This window comes from Peromyscus maniculatus, chromosome 21 (genome assembly GCF_049852395.1).
Source record: "Peromyscus maniculatus bairdii isolate BWxNUB_F1_BW_parent chromosome 21, HU_Pman_BW_mat_3.1, whole genome shotgun sequence".
NCBI lineage: Eukaryota > Metazoa > Chordata > Mammalia > Rodentia > Cricetidae > Peromyscus > Peromyscus maniculatus.
In genome coordinates, this window is record NC_134872.1 from 9,886,759 (window position 1) to 9,907,838 (window position 21,080).

At 48.4% G+C, this 21,080-nt stretch overlaps 1 protein-coding gene across 4 annotated transcripts; it reads right to left on the minus strand.

Moving 5' to 3' along the window:
• Positions 1 to 4,885: 4,885 nt before the first annotated feature.
• U2af1 (U2 small nuclear RNA auxiliary factor 1) lies at positions 4,886 to 16,731 on the minus strand. Of its 4 annotated transcripts, none has more exons than XM_076558492.1 (8): positions 16,577 to 16,731; positions 12,882 to 12,969; positions 10,424 to 10,490; positions 6,800 to 6,849; positions 6,618 to 6,716; positions 6,112 to 6,245; positions 5,936 to 6,028; positions 4,886 to 5,169 (listed from the first exon to the last, which is right to left on the minus strand). In XM_076558492.1, the coding sequence occupies exons 1-8, from the start codon at positions 16,618 to 16,620 to the stop codon at positions 5,025 to 5,027; spliced, it is 720 nt and encodes a 239-aa protein (XP_076414607.1). In that variant the 5' UTR covers positions 16,621 to 16,731; the 3' UTR covers positions 4,886 to 5,024. The 4 variants fall into 4 exon arrangements, with proteins under 4 accessions (XP_076414607.1, XP_076414606.1, XP_076414608.1 ...); XM_076558491.1 differs by lacking the exon at positions 10,424 to 10,490 and adding an exon at positions 9,600 to 9,666 and having other exon boundaries at positions 16,577 to 16,730; XM_076558493.1 differs by lacking the exons at positions 12,882 to 12,969; positions 16,577 to 16,731 and adding an exon at positions 9,600 to 9,666.
• Between the last annotated feature and the right edge of the window lie 4,349 nt (positions 16,732 to 21,080).

The following is a 21,080-nucleotide window of genomic DNA, read 5'->3' on the forward strand; positions in this document are numbered from 1 at the left end:
CTTCTCCCGAGGTACTGAGTGTTGGCCCATATTTAGAAATCCAGGTCTTGGAATTGAAGGGATGGCTCAGTGGTTAAGAGCACTGGCTGCTCTTCCAGAGGTCCTGAGTTCAATTCCCAGTACCAGCATGGCTGCTCACAATCTAATGCCCTCTTCTGGTCTGCAGGCATATATGCAAAGTACTTGTATATACAAAAAATAAATAAATAAATCTAGAAAGAAAGATAGATAGGAAGGAAGGAGGAGTAAATAAATAAATAAATCCAGGTCTGAGAGGGTATGATTTGATCACATCCACGCTAATGGCTTAAATCCACGATGACAGGTGTCCTCAAGAGAAGATGAGAATTTGGAGGGAGAAACAGCCCTGTGAAGATGCAGACATACATTAAAGTTATATGGTGGACAACACACACGCAGCGAGGACTGCTTGCCCTTGGCCGGCTGCCATCTCAAACAGAGGCAGAGGCAGGAAGAAGCCCCTCCCCCAGTCTACAGCTCAGATGGCGTGTGTGTGTGTGTGTGTGTGTGTGTGTGTGTGTGTGTGTGTGTGTGTGTGTGTGTGTGTTTGTTTGCATTTCTGCCCCATGCAATTAGGGGACAAAAACGTGTTTAAGTTTTAAATCAAGTTTCTGAACATTTGTATAGTATTTCACTTTATTTACAATTGACAACCTTGACCTAATTTCAGACTGCCAGAAAAGGGGTGGGAAAAGAGTAGGGAGAAGAAATGCCAGGGCCTTTCATGACTTTCCCATTGTGTCCTCTCCCCCTTCCCTCTCTCTGCCACACACACACACACACACACACACACAGTCTCTCACATTCTCTCTCATATACACTCACACACACACACCCTCTCACACACAGTCTCTCACACACTCTCACACATTCTCTCTCATACACACTCACACACACACCCTCTCACACACACTCACATATTCTCTCATACACTCACACTCACATACACATGCACACGCACACACTCATGCCATCTGAGCTGTTGAAGCAAGCTGCAGATGAGGAGACACTGTTCTCCTTTGCCCTCTGTTGCTGTGAAAACACAATTCTTGGGGAAGAATGGTTTCTATGGCTTACAGATTACAGTCTACCTCTGAGGGAAGTCAGGGCAGGAAGTCAGGGCAGGAACTCAAGCCAGAAAACTGACACGGGGGAGTGCTGCTTGCTGAATTGCTCAGTCTGCTTCCTTTCTTTTTCTTTCTTTTCTTTTTCTCTTTCTTTCTTTTCTTTCTTTTCTTTCTTTCTTTCTTTCTTTCTTTCTTTCTTTCTTTCTCTCTCTCTCTCTCTCTCTCTCTCTCTCTCTCTCTCTCTCTCTTTCTTTCTTTGTTTTTCGAGACAGGGTTTCTCTGTGTAGCTTTGCGCCTTTCCTGGAACTCACTTTGTAGACCAGGCTGGCCTCGAACTCACAGAGATGCACCTGCCTCTGCCTCCTGAGTGCTGGTATTAAAGGCGTGCGCCGCCACTGCCCGGCTCAGCCTGCTTTCTTACATCACTCAGGACCACCTGCCCAGGGGTAGTACCACTCACAATAGGCTGGGTCCTCCCACATCTGTCATTAATCAAGAAAATTCCCCCACAGACCTACCTAAAGACCAATCTGATGGGACATTTTCTCATTTGGGGTTCCTTCTTCTCAGATGTCTCCAAATTGTGTCAAATTGGCCAAAACAAAACAAAATACAAAACAAACAAATGTTGCACGATTCCTAAATGGTCTTATAATAAAAACCCGGAGCCAGATATTGGGTAAAGGCTGCAAGATCAGAGGAAACAAGCCACAGTCACTTCTCACCTCGCCAACTCCTCCACGAATCCAGACTGAATGCTTCTGAGTCCTCAGCCGAAAGGCTCTCTAGTTCCTGTCTCCTCACACCTTATATGCCTTTCTCCACCCAGCCATATCACTTCCTATCTCAACCTTCCTAGTGCTGGGATTAATGGCGAGTGTGCTTCCCAAATACTGGGAAAAACATGAGATCTCAAGTGCTGGGGTTAAAGGTGTGTGTCACCACTGCCTGGCTCTGTTTCTCTCCTAGACTGAGTCAATCTCTTGTAGCCCAGTGTGGCCTTGAACTCACAGAGATCCAAATGGATCTCTGCCTCCCGAGTGCTAGGATTAAAGGTGTGTGCCACCACTGCCTGGCTTCTGTTTAACTCTGTGGCTGGCTCTGTCCTCTCTGATCTTCAGGAAAGCTTTACTTCTTAGATTACAAATATCACCACAAACAAACAAACAAAAACTAGCCAGCAGTCATTTTTTTTCCCTTCAATAACTGATTTTTCCTAAGAACAGGACTGTTTTCCACACCACAATGCACCTGTCAAATCAGGAACTTAACATGGTCACAAACTGTTGCTTGCCATTACGCAGAGTTCACCAGTGGCTCCAACATTGCCCTCTGCCAAGTCCCTGGGTTTGGGCCCCCCTTTTTATCTGGAACAGCTCCAAGGTTACCCTGTATTTGAAGAACAGGTGTGTTTTTAAAGGGCCCAGGGCAGGCAGTTTTGCAGAACGTCCATTGATTTTCATTTGTGTGCTCTTCCCTCCTCCTGGCCAGACCCAGGGAATGACACTCTGCCCGAAGGCCATGACAGGGATGCTGAGTTTATGCCCCACTTCTGTGAGGGATTGCATTGTCTCCTGGCTGATGCTAACTTTCTGTTTTGTTTTTGACAGGATTACACCTAGTCCAGACTAACCTAAAAAAAAAAACACCATTGCTATACAGCCAGTGGTGACCTTGAACTTCTGGTCCCGTTTCCACCTCCTGAGTTCTGGGATGACAGTTTATATGTACCACAGGCTTCATGCACCCTGCATGCTGTCAACTGGGCTCCATCTCCAGCCCTGGTGCCAACTCTGACAGCATGGCTGGGGTAATCCGCCTTTCTATCTCCCTGAGACGGTCCCCTGCAACTCATCGTAATTACTCGGTATCTTGTGACCTGACAACCACGGAGATACTTTGGTCTTTCACACTCTAATATCAACATTGAACCAATTTTTATTGACAAGTCTCACCAAATAACATGTAGAGAAAACCCCTGTTCACACAAGGCCCCGTGAAGCTTGTCCCCACCACGTCAGAGCAAAATCCCAGCTTTTTTTTTCTTCCTCCTACTTGATTTACAAGTCACTAATTTCGGAGGATACACAGTTGAGCGGTGGTACCCTAAGGTCCTGACAGGAAAGAAGATATTTTACAGAGATAACTGTGTCTTCCCATTTGGCCATCAAAAACCAAAGGCAATAGACTCTAAGGAATTGGAATTCCTTCAGGAGTTAAATGCTGAAAGAGCAGCAATAAGAGGACAGGCAGCTTGTCCCCTACAGAGATTTCACTCAGTTCTACTTATAGGACCACTTTGCAGGAGAAACCTAAGAGGAGACAATGATGATGGGCAGGACCACACCTTGATCAGACTGCTTTGCTGTGGAATAATCCTCTTGTACACTGTAAAGATTTGTTACTCAAATTGGCTTAATAAAATGTTGATTGGCCAGGAGCCAGGCAGGAAGTACAGGCGGGGCAACCAAACTAAGAACACTGGGAAGAGGAAGGGCAGAGTCAGGAGTCGCCAGCCATGTTGGAGAATACGTTTTCTCTACCCACCTACATCAGTGGTTTCCTTGCAGCTTTGATAGATACTTGATCAAAGGAACTCAAAGGCTCATGGTTTGAGGGGACAGAGGTCACCATGGTGGGAAAGGTACAGTGGCAGGAGGCTCCTTAGCAGTGGGAATATGCAGCTCATATCTGAGGGCTCAGGAGGCCGAGCTTAGCTGGGAACTCTACCTGTCAAGATCCACCTCCATCCATCCACCCACTTCCTCTATCGAGGCTCCACCTCCTAGAGGTTCCACATGTGGAGATGTTCACAGGCTCACGTTCAAACCCTAACATCTGAATTTTAACAAAGCCCGTCTTCCACAGGCGCAGCACACTTCAGCATCACCCCATGTGCCAACGGTCTCCATCAGACTGGGGAAGTAGTACCTCCTTCTGAGGTCTTGTATGTCTGGGGGCAGACCCATGTCCTCCCACCCCAAGAGCAATGTTCCAGACACATGGGAGTGACCAGATGCTTACTAGGGCAATCCATGGGACAACCCACGGCTCCTGTTCTGGGCTAAGAGCTGTCGGGATGAAACATGTAAACTCTTGATTCGGGCCTGGTCACAGTACCCTACCTCGAAATACAAGTTGTTTAGGGCGACACCCCACAGGAAGGCCTCGGACAAAGGTGAGTGTTCATGGGCTCTGTGGCCGTGGTGCTGAGCATCTCCCAGGCATGTAAACACAAGCCAGCCAGCCAGTCCCACTCCATCCAGAGGCACTGTGGACACACAGCTTGGAGACCGGTCAGGTGACCCAAACAGGTCCCAGGGCTGCACCTCACCCTAGGACATATAACATTACCCATGGCCTGATGCTGGGACTCAGAGGGTTGTAGCTAGATACAGCTCACTGGCTATCAAGAGCAGAGAAAGGCAGAGCCCACAAGGCTCGCCAGAGTGACTGGAGCAGCTCTCTTCCCTTATGAAGCTGCCCTGCCTCACTGCTGTGTCCTTATGCTCTAAAGTTTTGTTTATAACCAGTGATAGGAACCTACCAAGGACATGGGACTAGCATTTTTAGAAAAGAAACTGCAGGGGCTGGAGAGATGGCTCAGCAGTTAAGGGCACTTGTTGTTCTTCCAGGACCAGGGTTCAACTTCCAACACCCACAGGGCAGCTCATGCCTCTAACTCCAGTTCCAGGGGATCTGACACCTTCACACCAAAGCACATAAAATAAATTTAAATAAATTATTAAAAAAGGAAAGAAACTACAGACGAAAACTTTACCAGTCAGTCACACCAATACTGTATCACTACAAATTTTATTCAGAAACCCATCTTTGTTTTTTTTTGTTGTTTTTTAAAAAAAAAATCCCATTATGAACTGGCTTGTCAACCAACTACAACACTGTCTAGCAGACACACGATAAAAACAGCTCGGCTCAGAATCGCCCAGATCTCTCTCGGTCTCTCGACCGCCTCCTGTCACGCTCTCGTCCTCCACCACCTCCACCTCCTCCGCCGCCACCACGCCCACGGTCTCTGGATCGAGAACGCCGTTCCCGGGATCGGGACCTGGATCTATGCCTAGATCAAGGACAAGAAGACGGCATCAGAGCACAGCACTGACAGATGAGGCCAACAGATTCAAGCCAAGCATGGGACGCACCCCAATTTTAGATGCTATCTTTAGGAAGGATGCACCTCCAAACCCAACATGTGTGATGATATACTCAGTATCCTATAGCTTTTACAACCAACCCAAATGCTGGGGGAAATCAACAAAACAGAGGCAGGATGGGCAGCAGTGAGGCCTGGATGCATACCCAGAAGACATCTACACTGACTTGCTTCTCACAGCCCTCCTCCAAGCTGACCCACTCCTTGGGAATTGCTAGGCAGAGTCCATTAGGCTAATTTTTAGGGAGGAAGAGTTGCTTCTTGCTGACAATCAAAGCAATCCCAATAATATCTACTTCCTGAGCTGTGTATAACATAACACGAGAGTGGGAGGGCTATCTAGATAGAACCAGTGAACTCACTTAACTCATACTGACCCCGCTCTGTGACACAGGGCCAGGAACAAGAGCACAGTGCCATGTCAGCAATACAGTGGGATGGTCCCACGTATGCAAGACCAGACAAGCTGCACACCATCAGAAATCCCTGCAGGCATGTGCAGGTCTGGAACAAAGGTGTCCCCTGTAGAGTAGGGGGCGAGCTTCTCCCATGCATTTTGTATTTGAAGTAATGCACCAGGATCTGAACACACATTAGGGAAGAGGCAGCCCAGGCCTGGTTTTCCTTTGGCAATGGGAAACCTCCCACTTCACCATGCACCCAGAGGACTCACTTCTTACGCCGGCGCCCATACAGCTCCCGTCGCAGCTCTCTTGAGATGGGTTTCAGATGCATGAAGTTGCAAAAGCCCCCTCTTGTGCACTCTCTGTGGGTCAGATACAGACACGTTACACTGTGCCCACGGTGACTGAGCCCCACCCACCACACCAGAGCGGTGCTTATACGTACCCCATCTCATACTGGCGGCAGCAGGCTTCCCTGAAGTCAGTCACTGGGGACAGCTCTGCATGGATTGGCTGCCCATTAAACCAACGGTTATTCAAGTCGATCACAGCTTTCTCTGCATCCTCCTCACGTCGAAACTGAAAAACCAAAAAAAAAGTGCTTGCCAGCCACCCCCTTCCTGTGTCTCTGATGTTTAACTCCCCACCCCACCACTGTTACACATATTCTCTGAGGCAAACACTTAATGGACAGATGCAGTAAAACCTCGCCAATCCTCCTCATGACCCCCCCCCACACAGCCTAAGATCGCACCAAGTGTCGTCTACCTTTTCAAACCCAATCCACGAAGAGCAAACGTCAGCTTGCTCCCACAGGGAGTTATTTCAGAAAAGGAAACAAAGTACACAGACTAATCTGTGCCAGTCCAAGCAGCTTCAACCCTGGTTAGTACTCTTCACTAAAGCCACAGCCACCAAGATGGCAGCTCAGGACACCCCACTCGACTGTACCTTGACATACACGTTCCCCACCAGGTGGTCTCCCAGGTTATCACAGACGTTCATCTCCTCAACCTCTCCGTACTTCTCTTCCATCTCAGTGAAGACTTCCTGGAGGGGAACATGGGTTGAGGAGCGCTGTGCACAGCCCAGCATCTCACAGCCACCCTCCCACCCTGCGCCCAGGCACTCACCTCAAAGAATTCATCATAGTGCTCCTGCATCTCCACGTCGCTCACAGCACCTGCAGTCAAAGACACCCAGCTGGTGAGAGCCCTGTGGCCTTGCTGTCCTCAAGTTCAACTGCTACAGTGACTGTCTAGAGGACGCCAGGCCAGAGCTGCATGCTACAGGAGCACCGAACTGCTTGTGATTTGGAGTTGCTGAGATCTTAAATGCCCACCAGCCTCAGTCCTGGCTACCAAAACCACAGCCAGCTTTAGTAGGTACCAAAAGGGTCACACAAAGTTCAAGGAAAAAGGTGACTCTTGTATCAAGACCTTTTAAAATAAAAATGTCTTCCTTAAGACTGGAGGCCAGGTAAATACACTGATTTCCCCTTTATTAGGTCAAAATGGAAGCTGAAACCAGGGTGAGTGATATAAAGAGCTCACGTGCCTTTACACACGTGCCAACCATTGAATGCTACAAAATTCTTTCTGATGTGACCGAAACCCAAGCCACCAGACTTCAGCATTTTGGATGACTCTCTATACATAGTTAGACCTTGTTGAAGGTGTTCCCAACCTCTGCATCAAGGTTACTCTCCATAAGCCATGCGGTAAGTGAAGTCATGGCTGTTCACGAGCACTTTTGCCCAGTCTCAGTCTATTGCAATGATTACTCCCTCGACCTCACTCCGAGACCCCACAGAATTGGATGTCAATAAAATCACGTTCCAAACACTTGGGTGAGGAGGTGGCAAGGGCCCGACGAGGTTTGGGGGCTGTGCTGTTCAGGCTGGGTCTTCAACACCTTCTGTGGACTGTATTTCTGGACAAGAAGAGAGCTCACAGGCCACTTGCCTCTTTTGGTGCATCCCACCAAGGGCATCTGGCTGGGGCAGTATCTGGGAGCTCATTCAAAACTCATGGTATCTGAAGCGAAGATCTAACCTATGTTCTGATTCTGACAACGTCAGCTCCCTTTCTAACCTGTCTGGGGTTGCTTTAGTTACTTTGAATTTTGAGGAAATGATGTGGCCTGAAAACTCAAATTTTATTGAATGTGCTGGGCTCTCTTGACAAGAGCCTGCCCCACATGTGGTACCGAACCAAGCTTTCAGGAATGCCCCACCCTGCCTGAGAAGGAACAGGTCCCAGGCAACAGCAAATGGCTGAGAAGTCTGCTCCACAGGCAGCTAATGTCAAGGCCTTCTGTCTCTGGGAGAATTCGGGAAGGAAAATCCTCCCATGCTCAAAGCTCTCAGTCTTGGCAGCTCTGATATCCATTTGGTGGCGGTTTAGACCGACAACTGCTTACTCTGTTCCATTTCCCAAAGGCCGAGGGCAGCCCACCCAGACACTGGCCAGACAACACCTGTGGGCTCAGTATATCCTGAATACAACTAGGAAATGACGACTTTTCTTGAAGAAACGCCATTCTTAAAACTGAGCTTTCTCTTTAATTTGTGTATCTGAAGTGTATTTTTCTACAAATGTCAAAGTGGTAACTCATTTGCTCTAAAATGAAGGGTTAGTTTCATTTACTTTCTACGACCTGGACTCCAGGAGTGGAAGATTTCATAAGAGTTGACAGTATACCCAAACACACTGTGGATTGCAGATAGACAGCAAACACAACATCCTGTCAGTAAGCGGAGTCCCCAAGTAAACAAGCAGGCAAAGAACAATCACTGTTACCAACCACGGTTTCCATTTGCTATACCCCAGGGCAGGGACAAGAACAAACGTTACTTCATAAAGCCACACACACAAACACCTCCCTCCTCCTACAGATCTTACTTCTAAAGAGAAAATAAATACACCAAGTATTTGAACCGAGGATTGCAGGTGAACGCTATCTCAATAAGAGAGCTCTGCTGTCAGGTCAGCACCTCAGCGGGGAAACCTATGAAAAGCCCGATCCACAGACACGTGCACCAGAGACCTCCCAGCCTGGCCAGCTCCAGCAGGCGGTGGCCCTGGGACCATTTATTACCCAGGGGAAGCCAGCCAACAGATGGAGGTTGCCCTCAGAGGTGTGCTGGATTTAGCCTGTGGTCATCCAAGGGGAGTCTACCTTGGGTTTGGACGCGCCTGCACCCCAGTATCCCACTGTAGAGCAGTTATCACTTAAATACAGTCATTGCCAGCACATGACGAATCTGCAGTGTTTACTGACACCAGTGTAAGCTGTTGCCCCATCGAGCATCCTTCCTTCATTACCAAATGGAACACACTACCTCCTGAAGCTTGAGGTGCTTGCTACCTATGCAAAGTGGGTGGCTGGATCCCGAGCATCTCTTCTGCTGAGTGCTCATCTGGTTAGCACACCTGCAGGGGTGCAGCGGGAACACTCAGGTCAGTGCGAGCTGCAGACCCTCACCTGGGAAACACTCAGAACAAGGCCCTCACGCAAGAGCACGACCTCTGACGTGCAGAGTATATGGAAATGAGGCTAGTGAAAGATAAAATCTGAAAATTTTTAAGCAATTTGCACTCAAGTTCCAGAAAATGAGAGCCATTCAGATGCCACTGCTCTTCAGAGGGAAGAGCAGACCTCGAACTCAATCCCAGTGCATCCCAGGGTGACGGTCCAAGTGCGGAGGGAGCAAAGAGCAGCAGTCCCAACTACTTCAAGGGTGCCCTCGCCAGTCCTGCCATCCTCTGCCTAGGGACAGGAGTCCAGCTCTCCGGCAGGTCAGTGGGGGCAACAGCTCCTGCCACTCTAGGAAGGCGCTTCTTGACACTAGCACAGCAGACCGGGTGGAGTGGACACTGAGCTCTGACACGCAAGCCCAGGGGACCAGGGAAGGAACTTGTATGAACTTACAGCGCAAACCGTCAGCAGACTGGGAAGAGTTTTGAGGGTTACGGTAAATGTTCAAGAGGGCAATGGTCTGAAATACAAAACGCAACAACTTTATATTATGGAAATTGAATGTACACACTTAACCGGCTGCCTGTGACGATCCTTCAGTTGAGTCGGTGCTGAAAAGAGAGCAGGTTATTGCCCTAACGCCGAGGTGTCCCCTTAGTTGGTGGCTGTCTTGAACTACGCTAACACTGCAGTGCTGGGAGATCTCATGAGATGCCACTATCGCACTTCTGCCCACAGCGGACTCTCCACTGCCAAGTGCCAGCCAAGCAAGGACGGCACTGGCTCTTAGCTGACAGACTGAGGAAAAGCTCACACCTGCGACGAACCGAGCGCTGTACCAGAGAAATACAATAATCTCATGTCATGAAATCTCCACTTCCTAGAGGAAAAATAATGGTGAAATCAAACCCACACTTACTGGGCAACTTACCTTAAGATTCCTACATTTTTAACTTTACAGAAAGAACTTAAGGAAGGCCAGGGTTCAGTCACTGTAAAGCCGCAATCGGCTACCCGGGTGAAAACCCGCTTCCTGTGGGCGGACACTCTCGTGACAAATGTTAGTCAACAGGAGAGGCCGGCCAGTGACTTTCCCTAGGAGAAGCGCCTCCTGAGCGCGGCCCCTGTCAAGTTCTGGCTGTGCGCCCCGCGGTTCCAGCACCGTGTCCTGTTTGCAACAGCTCTATGTCAGCAGCTCAGAGCCAGCGTTAGGTCTCAATTAAGAGTGGGCTCTTGAACACCATCGTTAAAAAAATTTCTCCAACTGTGGGACTTACAGTGTGAGCCGTCAGCCGTCTGTGCACTGTTTTGGGGATTACGATAGATGTTTTGAATCAAGATGGTCTGCGGGGAAAAAAAAATAAAAAGGGGAATTCTACTGGCTGCTGTGCATATATTAGACAATTGCAAAGAGACAGTTTGTTTGCAAACGGTTAACGTTTGTTTGTTGTTTTTCTCACAGGTCAGACACTTGTGTCTTGTGCCAAGTACACCAAAACCATCATATTATGAAAACAGAGTTTGAGCAGTGACTTGGGTCAAGTCAGCCAGCAACCAAGAAGGAACTGTATCTGTTCTTTTGAGTGGTCCCCGACACCAACAATAAGGTGCTTCAATACAAGAGAAGAGAACACTAACACTTTCTTGTACTTCAAGCCAGCACACACGAACATATTGAAAGGTCACATAATCATCAGATCCCCACACAGTTATCTCTCTTAAACAAAGGCATACTTCAATTGTATGCAGTATTCAAGGTCTCTGGTCTCATAGCAAAACAGCCACACCAGTTATCATGGATACCTGACTCTTATTTACACTTTCTTGGTGGGTCTCTGTTTACATAATACAATAGTTAAAACATTTGCTCTTTTGCGATCCTTCTTTTAAGGAAAAAATCCTTTTAGTCTTTGTGCTTTAACGGGATCAGCAGACTTGAAACCTTACACTGTACCGTTCTTCTTAAAATCAAGTTGTCTGAAAAAACAAACCATGTTTAAGTTAGTAAGCTAATACAGTACAGCAATCTCACGTCCACATCACTATGAGCTTACAAAGAAACCCACCCTGAATCACACTACAATTATGCTAGCCAAGAGACTGTGTGACCCAGAGCAGTCTCAACACTGTGCCAGAAAGAAAGCCGTTCTAAGTGCTCCTCGGACCAGCCAGCCCAAGCCCTGCCTGTGCTCACAGGGTGTAGGCGAGGAACAGTGTTTGGGACATGTGTGCTGCTGGAACCCACCTGGGAGCAAGGCTGCAAACATCAGATCACACGCCCTTCCCACTGAGCTAAGCAGTCCTACCACCCTGGGTCTGCACCTCCAGAGTTCTTTACCTCCAGAGCTAATTTTACCAAGCTTCCTACTGGGGGCGTGCTGGCGAATGGATGCCTGGTCCCTGTAGGTCTCCCTGTCCTGAGGCATACAAGGGCTGTTCGCTGTAGGGAAAGCAGTGTGAAGGGAACTCTAGTTCCCTCTGACTGCAGCCCAACTGAGGTCATCATCACTGTAATGCTGAGCTCCTTATATCATACCGGGCCCTGCCCTCCCTGCTTTATTCTAGGCCACAGTGCTCGGGCCACTGGAGGCAACCGTGGGACAGTAAAGGCCTTCTGCTCACGAGGGCTGAGAACAGTCTCTTTCTGCCCACCACCTCACATGCCTGTTAACTACCACACACTAAAGGCATGCAGAGTCGGCAGCCTATAGCCACTGGGTCAGGTGGGAGGTTTTGTTAATAGTCAAACAACACACTTAGGACACACCAGTCTAAAGCAGGTAGTATTGCTTTGATAGTATTAGAATTCACAAAAAGAAAGGGACGTCATTAGGGTGTTAGAGGACAGATGCCTCCTACACTAACCATGGTTAGCCAGGGATAATTGGGAAGAAAAAGTATTGTGTTCTCCCCTCTAAAAACATACGATGCTGTGGTTCCTGGGGCTTATATTCTACACCAAGGTCCCTTTCTTCTATCTCCTTGTGTCAACTGGCTAATTCCTTAAACTCCCACCCAATACAGTATGTAAGATGGGCAAAATGTGTGAAAGAAAAACTGTATGCTAAAAAAGATGTATCCGGAGCTTAGAGGGCTGCTGCAAGCAGGCCTGGGCTGGAGAATGAACTCAACCGCCCAATTTAGACAGACTCAAGACCTTCCAATCTCCGCCCTCTCGGTTCATTTAGCAAGCCTCTGCTGGGACCAATCCTTGCCTCCCCCTCCCAGCCCTACCAAACCAAATAACACGGGACTGAGTCTAACCTGGGCAGACCTAGGTCTAAGATGACAAGCACCTCTCAGTGAACTGGACAGACCCCTGGGGCAATTTATGCCCATCTTTATTGTTAAAATTCTATGATCATGATGCGCCCCGAAACTGTGTCAAAGTGTGGACCTCTCTGGGGTACTAGAGCATGCTGGGCCCACCGACAAACACCCATGCCAGCATGCCTTGCCCAGCGACTGCATCCCTCTGCATTTATCTGAAGGGAGAACAGGGCAGTGAGCCCAGCCTCAGCCGAGTCTCGACCATATTTTAAGAAGCTAAAGCTAAGAACAGCAGGACTTCCCACTGGGGTGGGATGGGTCCATCACCCTCTGCAACAAGTGCAAAAGACAACTAGGGAAATAAGGACTTGCTACGTCCGAGGAACGAACATCCATCGCCTCAGAAAGCGCAAGAACTTTTGACAGTTTATGTGGGGGAAAAAAAAGGCCCAACAACACACAAACCTGGCTAAAGGTCGGTTTATTGTGCAACCGAGAACATCTGTCTCCATGACGACATGCTCCAATTTTGAAATAAAATGAACAGTTGACTCTGTAAGGGAAAATAAAAACTGATTATTTCTGGGAAGATATGATGAAAACATCATCAACACGATCCTATTTCCTAGCTACTTTTCTTCCAATCACAGAAGTTAGGCAGCTCTTGGTGGCTGTTTCCTCTTGCAGCTCCCTACAGAATGCTCTAATTCTAACCTGCTTCCTGTTGCCCTAAGCCCCACTCTGGGTCCTGGATGCTGCCACCTATAAAATGAGGACAATGCAATGAGGCACTGTTCCAAGAACTGAGTGAGATTATGTATTCTTATTCACAGGCCTAAGTGCTGTCATTATCTGAAGAAAACACAAAGCAAAGTCCAGGTTCTCTCCAAACTCAGGTTTGGAGAGGAAAGTTCTTTGGAAACCTCATCGCAAACATGCTATTCGGAGACCTAGCTTGCCTCAGAAACCATCCAGGAGCACATGCCGGCCACAAAGCCTCTTTAGCACTGCTCAGATACTCCATGAAAGCACAAGCAACACCGCCCATCAGGTATCAGGTGCTGGGTGGTCTGCAAGATCTGTGACATCAACTTCTACTTGATGCGGCTTCCCTACTGGGTTGTCAGCTGCAGGGGAGGAACGCTGTGTCCACAGATACCGTTAGCGAGAGCCACATGCTTAGGTCTTCACCCTGAGGGAATGACTGAAAGTCTCAGCCTCAGGGAAATCTGGAACTGTGAAGAGCTATCCTCTAGTTAGGAGCAGACAGCAACAAATACAGTAGAGTCTGTGAGTTTATCGGGAGAGGAAAATGATTGCGAATGACCTCCTTACTTCACATAACCTCATTTGATTAGACAGTATCTCTTTAGAAAATCAATTGAGGGCTGGAGAGATGGCTCAGCAATTAGGAACACTGGCTGTTTTTCCAGAGTTCAATTCCCAGCACCCACATGGCAGCTCGAAACTGTCTGTAACTCCAGTTCCAGAGGATCTGACACCCTCACACAGATAGACATACAGGCAAAACAACAATTCACATAAAATAAATAGTTTTAAAAAAGGGTCTGTGTGTGTGTGTGTGTGTGTGTGTGTTGGGGAGGGGATCAACTGACAATAAAGAGCTTGTTGGACAAACTTCTGGCTGAAAACACACAATGGTTCCACATCAAACAGCTCTCAATCCTGCACTCTCAGCAAGTACTTTTGCTTCAGTTAATGAATTATCTAAACTACTGAAATAAAACTACAAGGAAGCCGGGCACACACCTCTAATCCCAGCACTCGGGAGGCAGAGGCAGACAGATCTCTGAGTTTGAGACCAGCCCGGTTTAGAAATCAAGTTCCAGAACAGCCAGGGCTACACAGAGAAACCCTATCTTGGCAGTGTGTCGGGGTGGGTGGGTGGGAGTACAAGAAGGGTGATTTCTACCAGACAACTGAATCGAGGAAAATACCATAGTTTATAAATATCACAGCTAAATCTTTGATTGGAAAAGACCCATACTTGACTTCTTAAAAACCCAAAAAGTTGCTGGGTGGAGGCGGCACATGCCTTTAATCCCTGTGAGTTTGAGGCCAGCCTGGTCTACAGAGTGAGTTCCAGGACAGTCAGGACTGTTACACAGAGAAACCCTATCTCAAAAAACCAAAACCAAACAAACAAAAAACCCCTAACAACAACAAAACCCAAAAGTTAACAGGCACCCCATGTTTCTGTTACAGATGACTGTTTCTCCTGAAATAACCTAGATTAAAAAAAAAAAAAATCTGAATTTTTTTGCTGAAATACCCCTTCACTACACAGACATGAATGCGGGGCCACAATTACTATGCCCCTGGTTTTTAAGTGGTAGCCTTTAGGCACTTCCTAAGGACAGCCTCTGGAGTCGGAACTGTCATACACATTTCACTCCATTCCAGGGCATCATCTCTGTGACCTCAGGATTTAGAAAATGCACTCTCAGCTGGGTGGTGGGGGTGCACACCTTTAATCCCAACGCTCGGGAGGCAGAGCCAGGCAGATCTCTGTGAGTTTGAGGCCAGCCTGGTCTACAGAGCAAGATCCAGGACAGGCACCAAAACTATACAGAAAAACTGTGTCGAAAACCAAAAAGAAAAAAAAAGCACTCTCCCATAGTACTTATTTATTGAGACAAGGTCTCTACGTAGTTCTGGTTGTCCTGTAACTTGCTATGTAGACTAGACTAGCCTGAAACTCAAGAAGTTGTCTGCCTTCCTCTGCCTCTGGAGTGCTGAGACTCAAGGCATGTACACCACATCTGGCTTTGAATGTTTATTTTAAAGTACTTTACAGGTTTTATTTTAAATTATGTACATGTGGCTGGGCAGTGGTGGCGCACACTTTTAATCTCAGCACTCGGGTAGCAGAGGCAGGTGGATCTCTGTGAGTTCAAGACCAGCTTGGTCTACAGAGTGAGTTCCAGGACAGCCAGAGCTACAAAGAGAAACCCTGTCTGAAAAAAATCAAAAAGCGTATGTGGGGGTGGATGTGCATACCTAAGCGCAGGTGCCTGTGGTAGCCAGAGACAATGGGTCTCCCCAGATCTGGAGTTACAGGTGGTTGTGAGACACCAGATTACTTGAAGCATATTTGGGGAACCAGATTCCTGGCCTCCAGCAGTTCACACTCTGAACCACTGAGTCATCTCTCTGTCTCTTTAACATATTTTAGACTTCCTTAACACAACACATACAGCCTTCCTCCATGACTTCCTGAGAACCCAAAACTTTATCCCATTTCTCTAAGACTGGCCTAGACCTGACACCCAGTAAAATGTCTCTACAGTGACTGCCGATTCGGGCAGGAGACTTTCAGAATCACTCCCTCTTGCAAACACAGCAGATTCTATCTGTATAAAGGTGCCTGATCCATCCTGGAAAGTAAAACATTTTCAACAGTGAGACCAATGTGGCACCAAAAATGTTATCTATTGCAAATACAGGCTTTCCATCACAGATATCTGTATAAACCTTATACGAGATTCAAGAACACCAAAATGGTGACTACTTACTCAGAGCAGATTAAGCCAGACACTTAATCTTTAGGTTTTCAAGGTAGGAATTATCCTTCAAAGCATCTGAAGACATTTCCTTTAGCCTAAACTTCAGCCAGCACACTGGAAACGAGTATGTGCCACGATGGCATACAAATACAACCGGAATTATTGGTTCCCCCCCCCCCTCTGAACCCATGCAAACCTTAATTTAAACAGAAAAGCAGGTCCGCCAACGCTTAGGGCAGGCCGGGGGTTTACTCCGTCGACACCGCTCCCAATGATCAGCCCCGGCGACTGAGTTTTAGCGAGGATGGTGCCACCGCACTTCCGACACGACACTCAAAGCCCAAAGTTCCAAGGAACGTGTTAACTCGCCGCAGAAGCCAGGGCTGCAGTGGGGGCGCGGCGTGGAGCAGAGTCCCGCGCGGAACCCGGCGCGGAGCCCCGTGGGGCGCGAGGCCCGGCCCGAGCCGCCCGCCAGGTCCCGCCGCCCGGCCCACGAGGCAGCGGCGCCCAGACGCGCGAGGCCACCAGGGCCTCCCCGCCCGCCACGTCTGAAGGCCGCCATCGCTTGCCTCGGCTGGCACCCGTTGCCCGTCGCCGCCCCGGCCCAAGCCCCGGCAGGCCGCCCCTACTCACTTGTCTTTCTCGGTGCCGAAGATGGAGGCCAAGTATTCCGCCATTTTCCAGCGGACGCCTCCGACACGGCAGCCGACGCTGCCTACTACCCCGACGTCCTCGGAAGACGTCACCGGACGCGACGACGCTCTCCACGCCCGTCGTAGCGGCGCCGGCCAATTGGGAGAGGCGCTGCCTGCGCGGGGGCGGGACGAAGGGCGCACGGAGGCACCGCCCCCGACCCTGGCGCCTGCGCACTCCCTGCCGCCCGGGCGGGTCCCGCGCGCTGCTCGCTGCCTGGGCAGTGAATTGCTGCTCCGCGCGTGCTCAGCGCCGCGGTTTCCCGCTCCCGCCGCTGGGACCGCGCCTTCTCCCTGTGCTGGCCCTCCTGCCCCAGGCCTCTCACTGATGCGGCTGTAGACAAGGGCCCGTATCCGGCTTCCTGGAGGGATTTAAACCTACAGCATCCCCACAGTCACCAGCAATTTGACCAGTCTTCTGTCCTCCCACCCGTCCCTTTACCCCTCATTCATTAATCCACCCAACTATCTACTCATGTCTCACTCCTTAATCCACCTATCCGTGTCACATCTCTTTATCTCTTATTTGGAGACATTCAGAGAACAAGCCCTGGGACAGGTATATAGACACAGACTACTGTGATGTTTGTTTTATTGTGCGTGTTTCGTTTTTCTCCGGGAGAGATGGTCTCGTGTATGCAGTAGGCTATATGGCTACTATGTACAGCTACTGATGACCTTGAACTTCTGATCTTTCTGAACCCCTACTTCTTGAATGTTAGGGTTACAGGCGTGCATTACCAATCAGGTTTATGTGGTGCTAGGGATCAAGGCCAGAACTCTGTGTGTGTTAAGCAAGCACTCTACCAACTGCGCTTCATCATCAGCCTTGGCTGGTGTGATGTTTAATCTTCAAGTCAACTTCACTAGGTTGTGGAGAAGAGACATCTCTGGGTATGTCGTCTGTGAGGACAGCAACGGTCACTTCATACTCCTTCATACATTCCCCACCACGATGGACTCTATCCTTTCAACTATGAGGCAAAATAAACCTGTAAGCTGATTCTTGTCAGGCACTAGGTTATTGCAACTGTAAAAATAACTAATTCACCTGGGATGGCAGACGCCCATTTGGAAGTCCCAGCAATTGGTCCCCCTGACAGAGCCTTCTGAAGAACACAGAGACCTGATGATATCAGTTCCTGCTAGTGGTCCTCCAGGGCTCCCAGGCCCCTGAACACACAGTCACCTTTCCACTTCTTGTCTGTACACTCTTACTTGTATGCCTTTTTTTTTTTTTTTTTTTTTTTTTTTTGCCTCCTGAGTGCTGGGATTAATAGCGCTTGAACCCCCATAACCCCTACTGACTGGCTAATGTTACCTGTACACTGTATTTCCATCTAGAACTTGATACTCACTGGGTGCTCATGAAACCACAGCTACCATCCTCAGTGAGTGGGACTCTGTGTATATTATATCTGGCACTTCTCCTAAACTGTGACTATGGGGACAGAGAAAGCATCAGTCCCCTAGAACTGGAGCTACAGATGACTGTGAGTAGACATGTGGGTGCTAGGAATCATATCCTGGTCTTCTGGAAGAGCAGCCAGTGCTCTTAACTGCTGGGTCACCTCTCCAGCCCAAATGTGTGTGTATGCTTTAAAGGGTTTTTTAGAATTAAATTTTCTGAGATAGGATTTCACTATGTTGCTCAGGCTGGCCTTCAAGTCTGGGCTCAAGTGATACCCCTGCCTCAGCCTTCAGAATAGCTTGGATACAGGTGTGGGCCACTGCACCTGGCTAGTGTGTTTTAATTTTCAAAATGTATTTGTCTTTTTGTGGCCTGGGGCATAATTGCACTATGAATATATTTTTAAAAAATAAATGAATAAATATATTTTTTAAAAAGCCAAGCCGGGTGGTCGTGGCACACGCCTTTAATCCCAGCACTCGGGAGGCAGAGCCAGGCGGATTTCTGTGAGTTCGAGGCCAGGCTGGGCTACCAAGTGAGTTCCAGGAAAGGCGCAAAGCTACACAGAGACACCCTGTCTCGAAAAACCAAAAAAAAAAAAAAAAAGCCAAATGAACCCCATTGCTCACTGGGAGGGCTTGCAGAAATGCTCTTTACCAGAAAGCAGCAAATATGAATGAAATCCCTCTCATTTAGGAGGCCAGAAGAAGCAGTCTAAGTTTTATAGCAATGATAATGAGCAAGAATCATTGAAAAAATGAAAAATTCAAGCTGGCTTTGGTACTAAACCTATAATCACAGCTACTCTGGAGGCTGAATCAGGAGGTTCAGAAACTCAAGGCCTTCTTGGGCAACTTAGTGACTGATTTCAAGTGCAAAAAATTTTAAAAGGGGCTGGAAAGCTGCGTGTTAATGCACACATTTAACCTCATGCTCAGGAGGCAGAGACTCCCAAGGGCCAGCCTGCTCTATATGGGTAATTATAGACCAGACAGGGCTACATAGTGAGATCTTCCAAAAAAGAGGGAGGCATGCTGGGCATGGAACTCAGTGATACAAATGCTTCTTTATCATTCATAAGACCCCGGGTTCAATCTCCAGTTTGTTTGTTTTAAGATACAGATAAATGAGCAGGGTGGCGGCGGCACATGCCTCTGATCTCAGCACTCAGAGGTAGAGGCAGGCAGATCTCTGAAGTTGAGGCCAGCTTGGTCTACAGAGCAAGGTCAGCCAGGGCTACATAGAGAAACCCTGTCTCGTGGGGGAAAAGATACAGCTAAATGGAATTTATAAGTGCATATGTGGGAATATCTTTGCCAGTATTGGAGCTGGCAATGAGGATGCCACCATATGCCAGGGAGTGGTGTGCTGGTCATGACAAGCTGCAGAACAGCAGAAGCAGTTGAACTTTAAAGGTAAGCATGAATATGAAGAAGTGCTGAGACGGGAAGCAACCTGCCTGGATGGAAAGTTTCCTACCCAGAGACAGCTGAAAACCACACCGGCAGGTTTGCTGTGAATCTGCCGCATGAAAACTAGGGTTTGAGCACGTGCCAGGTGCTGAGGAGGCAGCTTGCTGGCTGGGTTTCTAGTCAGGCAGGGTGGGCTAAGAGAGGAACAACAGGTGCCATGGTGAAGCTGGCAGGGTGGGAAAGGCCACAGGTGTGAACGCAGGCACTTTGCCTCCCGTGCGAAGGAAACCAGGAAACGGTTCCTGCCTGGCTCTTGTGTAAGTGCCATGAATTCCTAACAGATAAGCTGGCGCGGAAGAAAGCCCAGCCTTTGGTATTCTGCACAGCCGCTCGACACCATCCATCCCCCGTTCCTGAATGTCTTTTGAATAGTCATGTTTCTGACATTTGCTTTCCCTTTCTTTGTGAAAGGGGGTTTTATAGCCGGTAAGAAGAGGGAAGATAAACACCTTGGGAAGTATTAGGATGTCCCACCACTGACAGATAGATATTGGCACTGCCTTTGCAAGATCAATATCAACACCGCGGCTTTCACATCTGCAAGTGTTTAGACAATCGGTTAGCCCCATCAGCACGTGCTTGCATAGCCTCTGGGCCAAAACAATTCTTTTTGTTTTTATTTTATTCATTCATTCATTCATTCATTCATTCATTTATTTATTTATTTTTGAGACAAGGTTTCTCTGTGTAGCCCTGGCTGTCCTGGAACTCACTGTGTAGACCAGGCAGACCTTGAACTCAGAGATCCATCTGGTCCTGCCTACCACGTGCTGGGATTAAAGGCATGCAGCAGTACCACCACGCTCTTTCTGTTTTTAAAGACACTACCATATGTCCCAGATTGCCCATGAATTTGCTATATAGCTGAGGATGTCCTCGAACTCCTGATCCTCCCGCCTTTGCCTGTGTGCTAGGATTGCAGACCTGCACCACCACTCCCGGGCTTCAGACGTGATAGGCAAATGCTCTACCAAATGGACTACATTTCCCAGGACCAGGGGTGGTGGACTGCCTTCCTTACCTCCAAAGCTCATCACACAAAGATGCAGGAACAGAAAACATTGCACTTTTCTTTCTTTTTGGTTTTTTGAGACAAGGTTTCTCTGTGTAGCCCTGGCTATCCTGGAACTTGCTTTGTAGACCAGGCTGGCCTCAAGCTCACTGAGATCTGCCTGCCTCTGCTTCCCAAGTGCTGGGGTTAAAGGTGTGTGTCACCACTGCCCGTCTGAGAAAACATTGAATTTATACAAAAAGCACCTCACATTGTTCTTGGCTGGTGAAGAACTTGCTAGAACGAGTTAATCATAGGTGAGAGTGAGGAGGAGTGAAAGGGAGAAAGGTATGGGGGGGGTGAGGGCTCCGACAGACTGTATGGTAAGATCATGTGACCTGCTTGTGCAAAGATTCTGGGTAAGCAGGGCACACTGGGTTCTTCCATTGTTTTGTTTTGTTTTTGGTCTTTCGAGACAGGGTTTCTCTGTGTAGTTTTGGTGCCTGTCCTGGATCTCGCTCTGTAGAACAGACTGGCCTCGAACTCACAGAGATCCTCCTGCCTCTGTTTC

Excerpts from the sequence above, each read along its gene's own strand:
- U2af1 (XM_076558492.1), bottom strand. The coding sequence starts at position 16,620 with ATGGCGGAATACTTGGCCTCCATCTTCGGCACCGAGAAAGACAA. Across the intron at positions 6,850-10,423 it reads GACGGCTGACGGCTCACACT|GTGCTGTGAGCGACGTGGAG; the intron begins GTAAGTCCCACA and ends CTTTGACTGCAG. Across the intron at positions 5,170-5,935 it reads TATGGGCGCCGGCGTAAGAA|GCATAGATCCAGGTCCCGAT; the intron begins GTGAGTCCTCTG and ends TCCTTGATCTAG.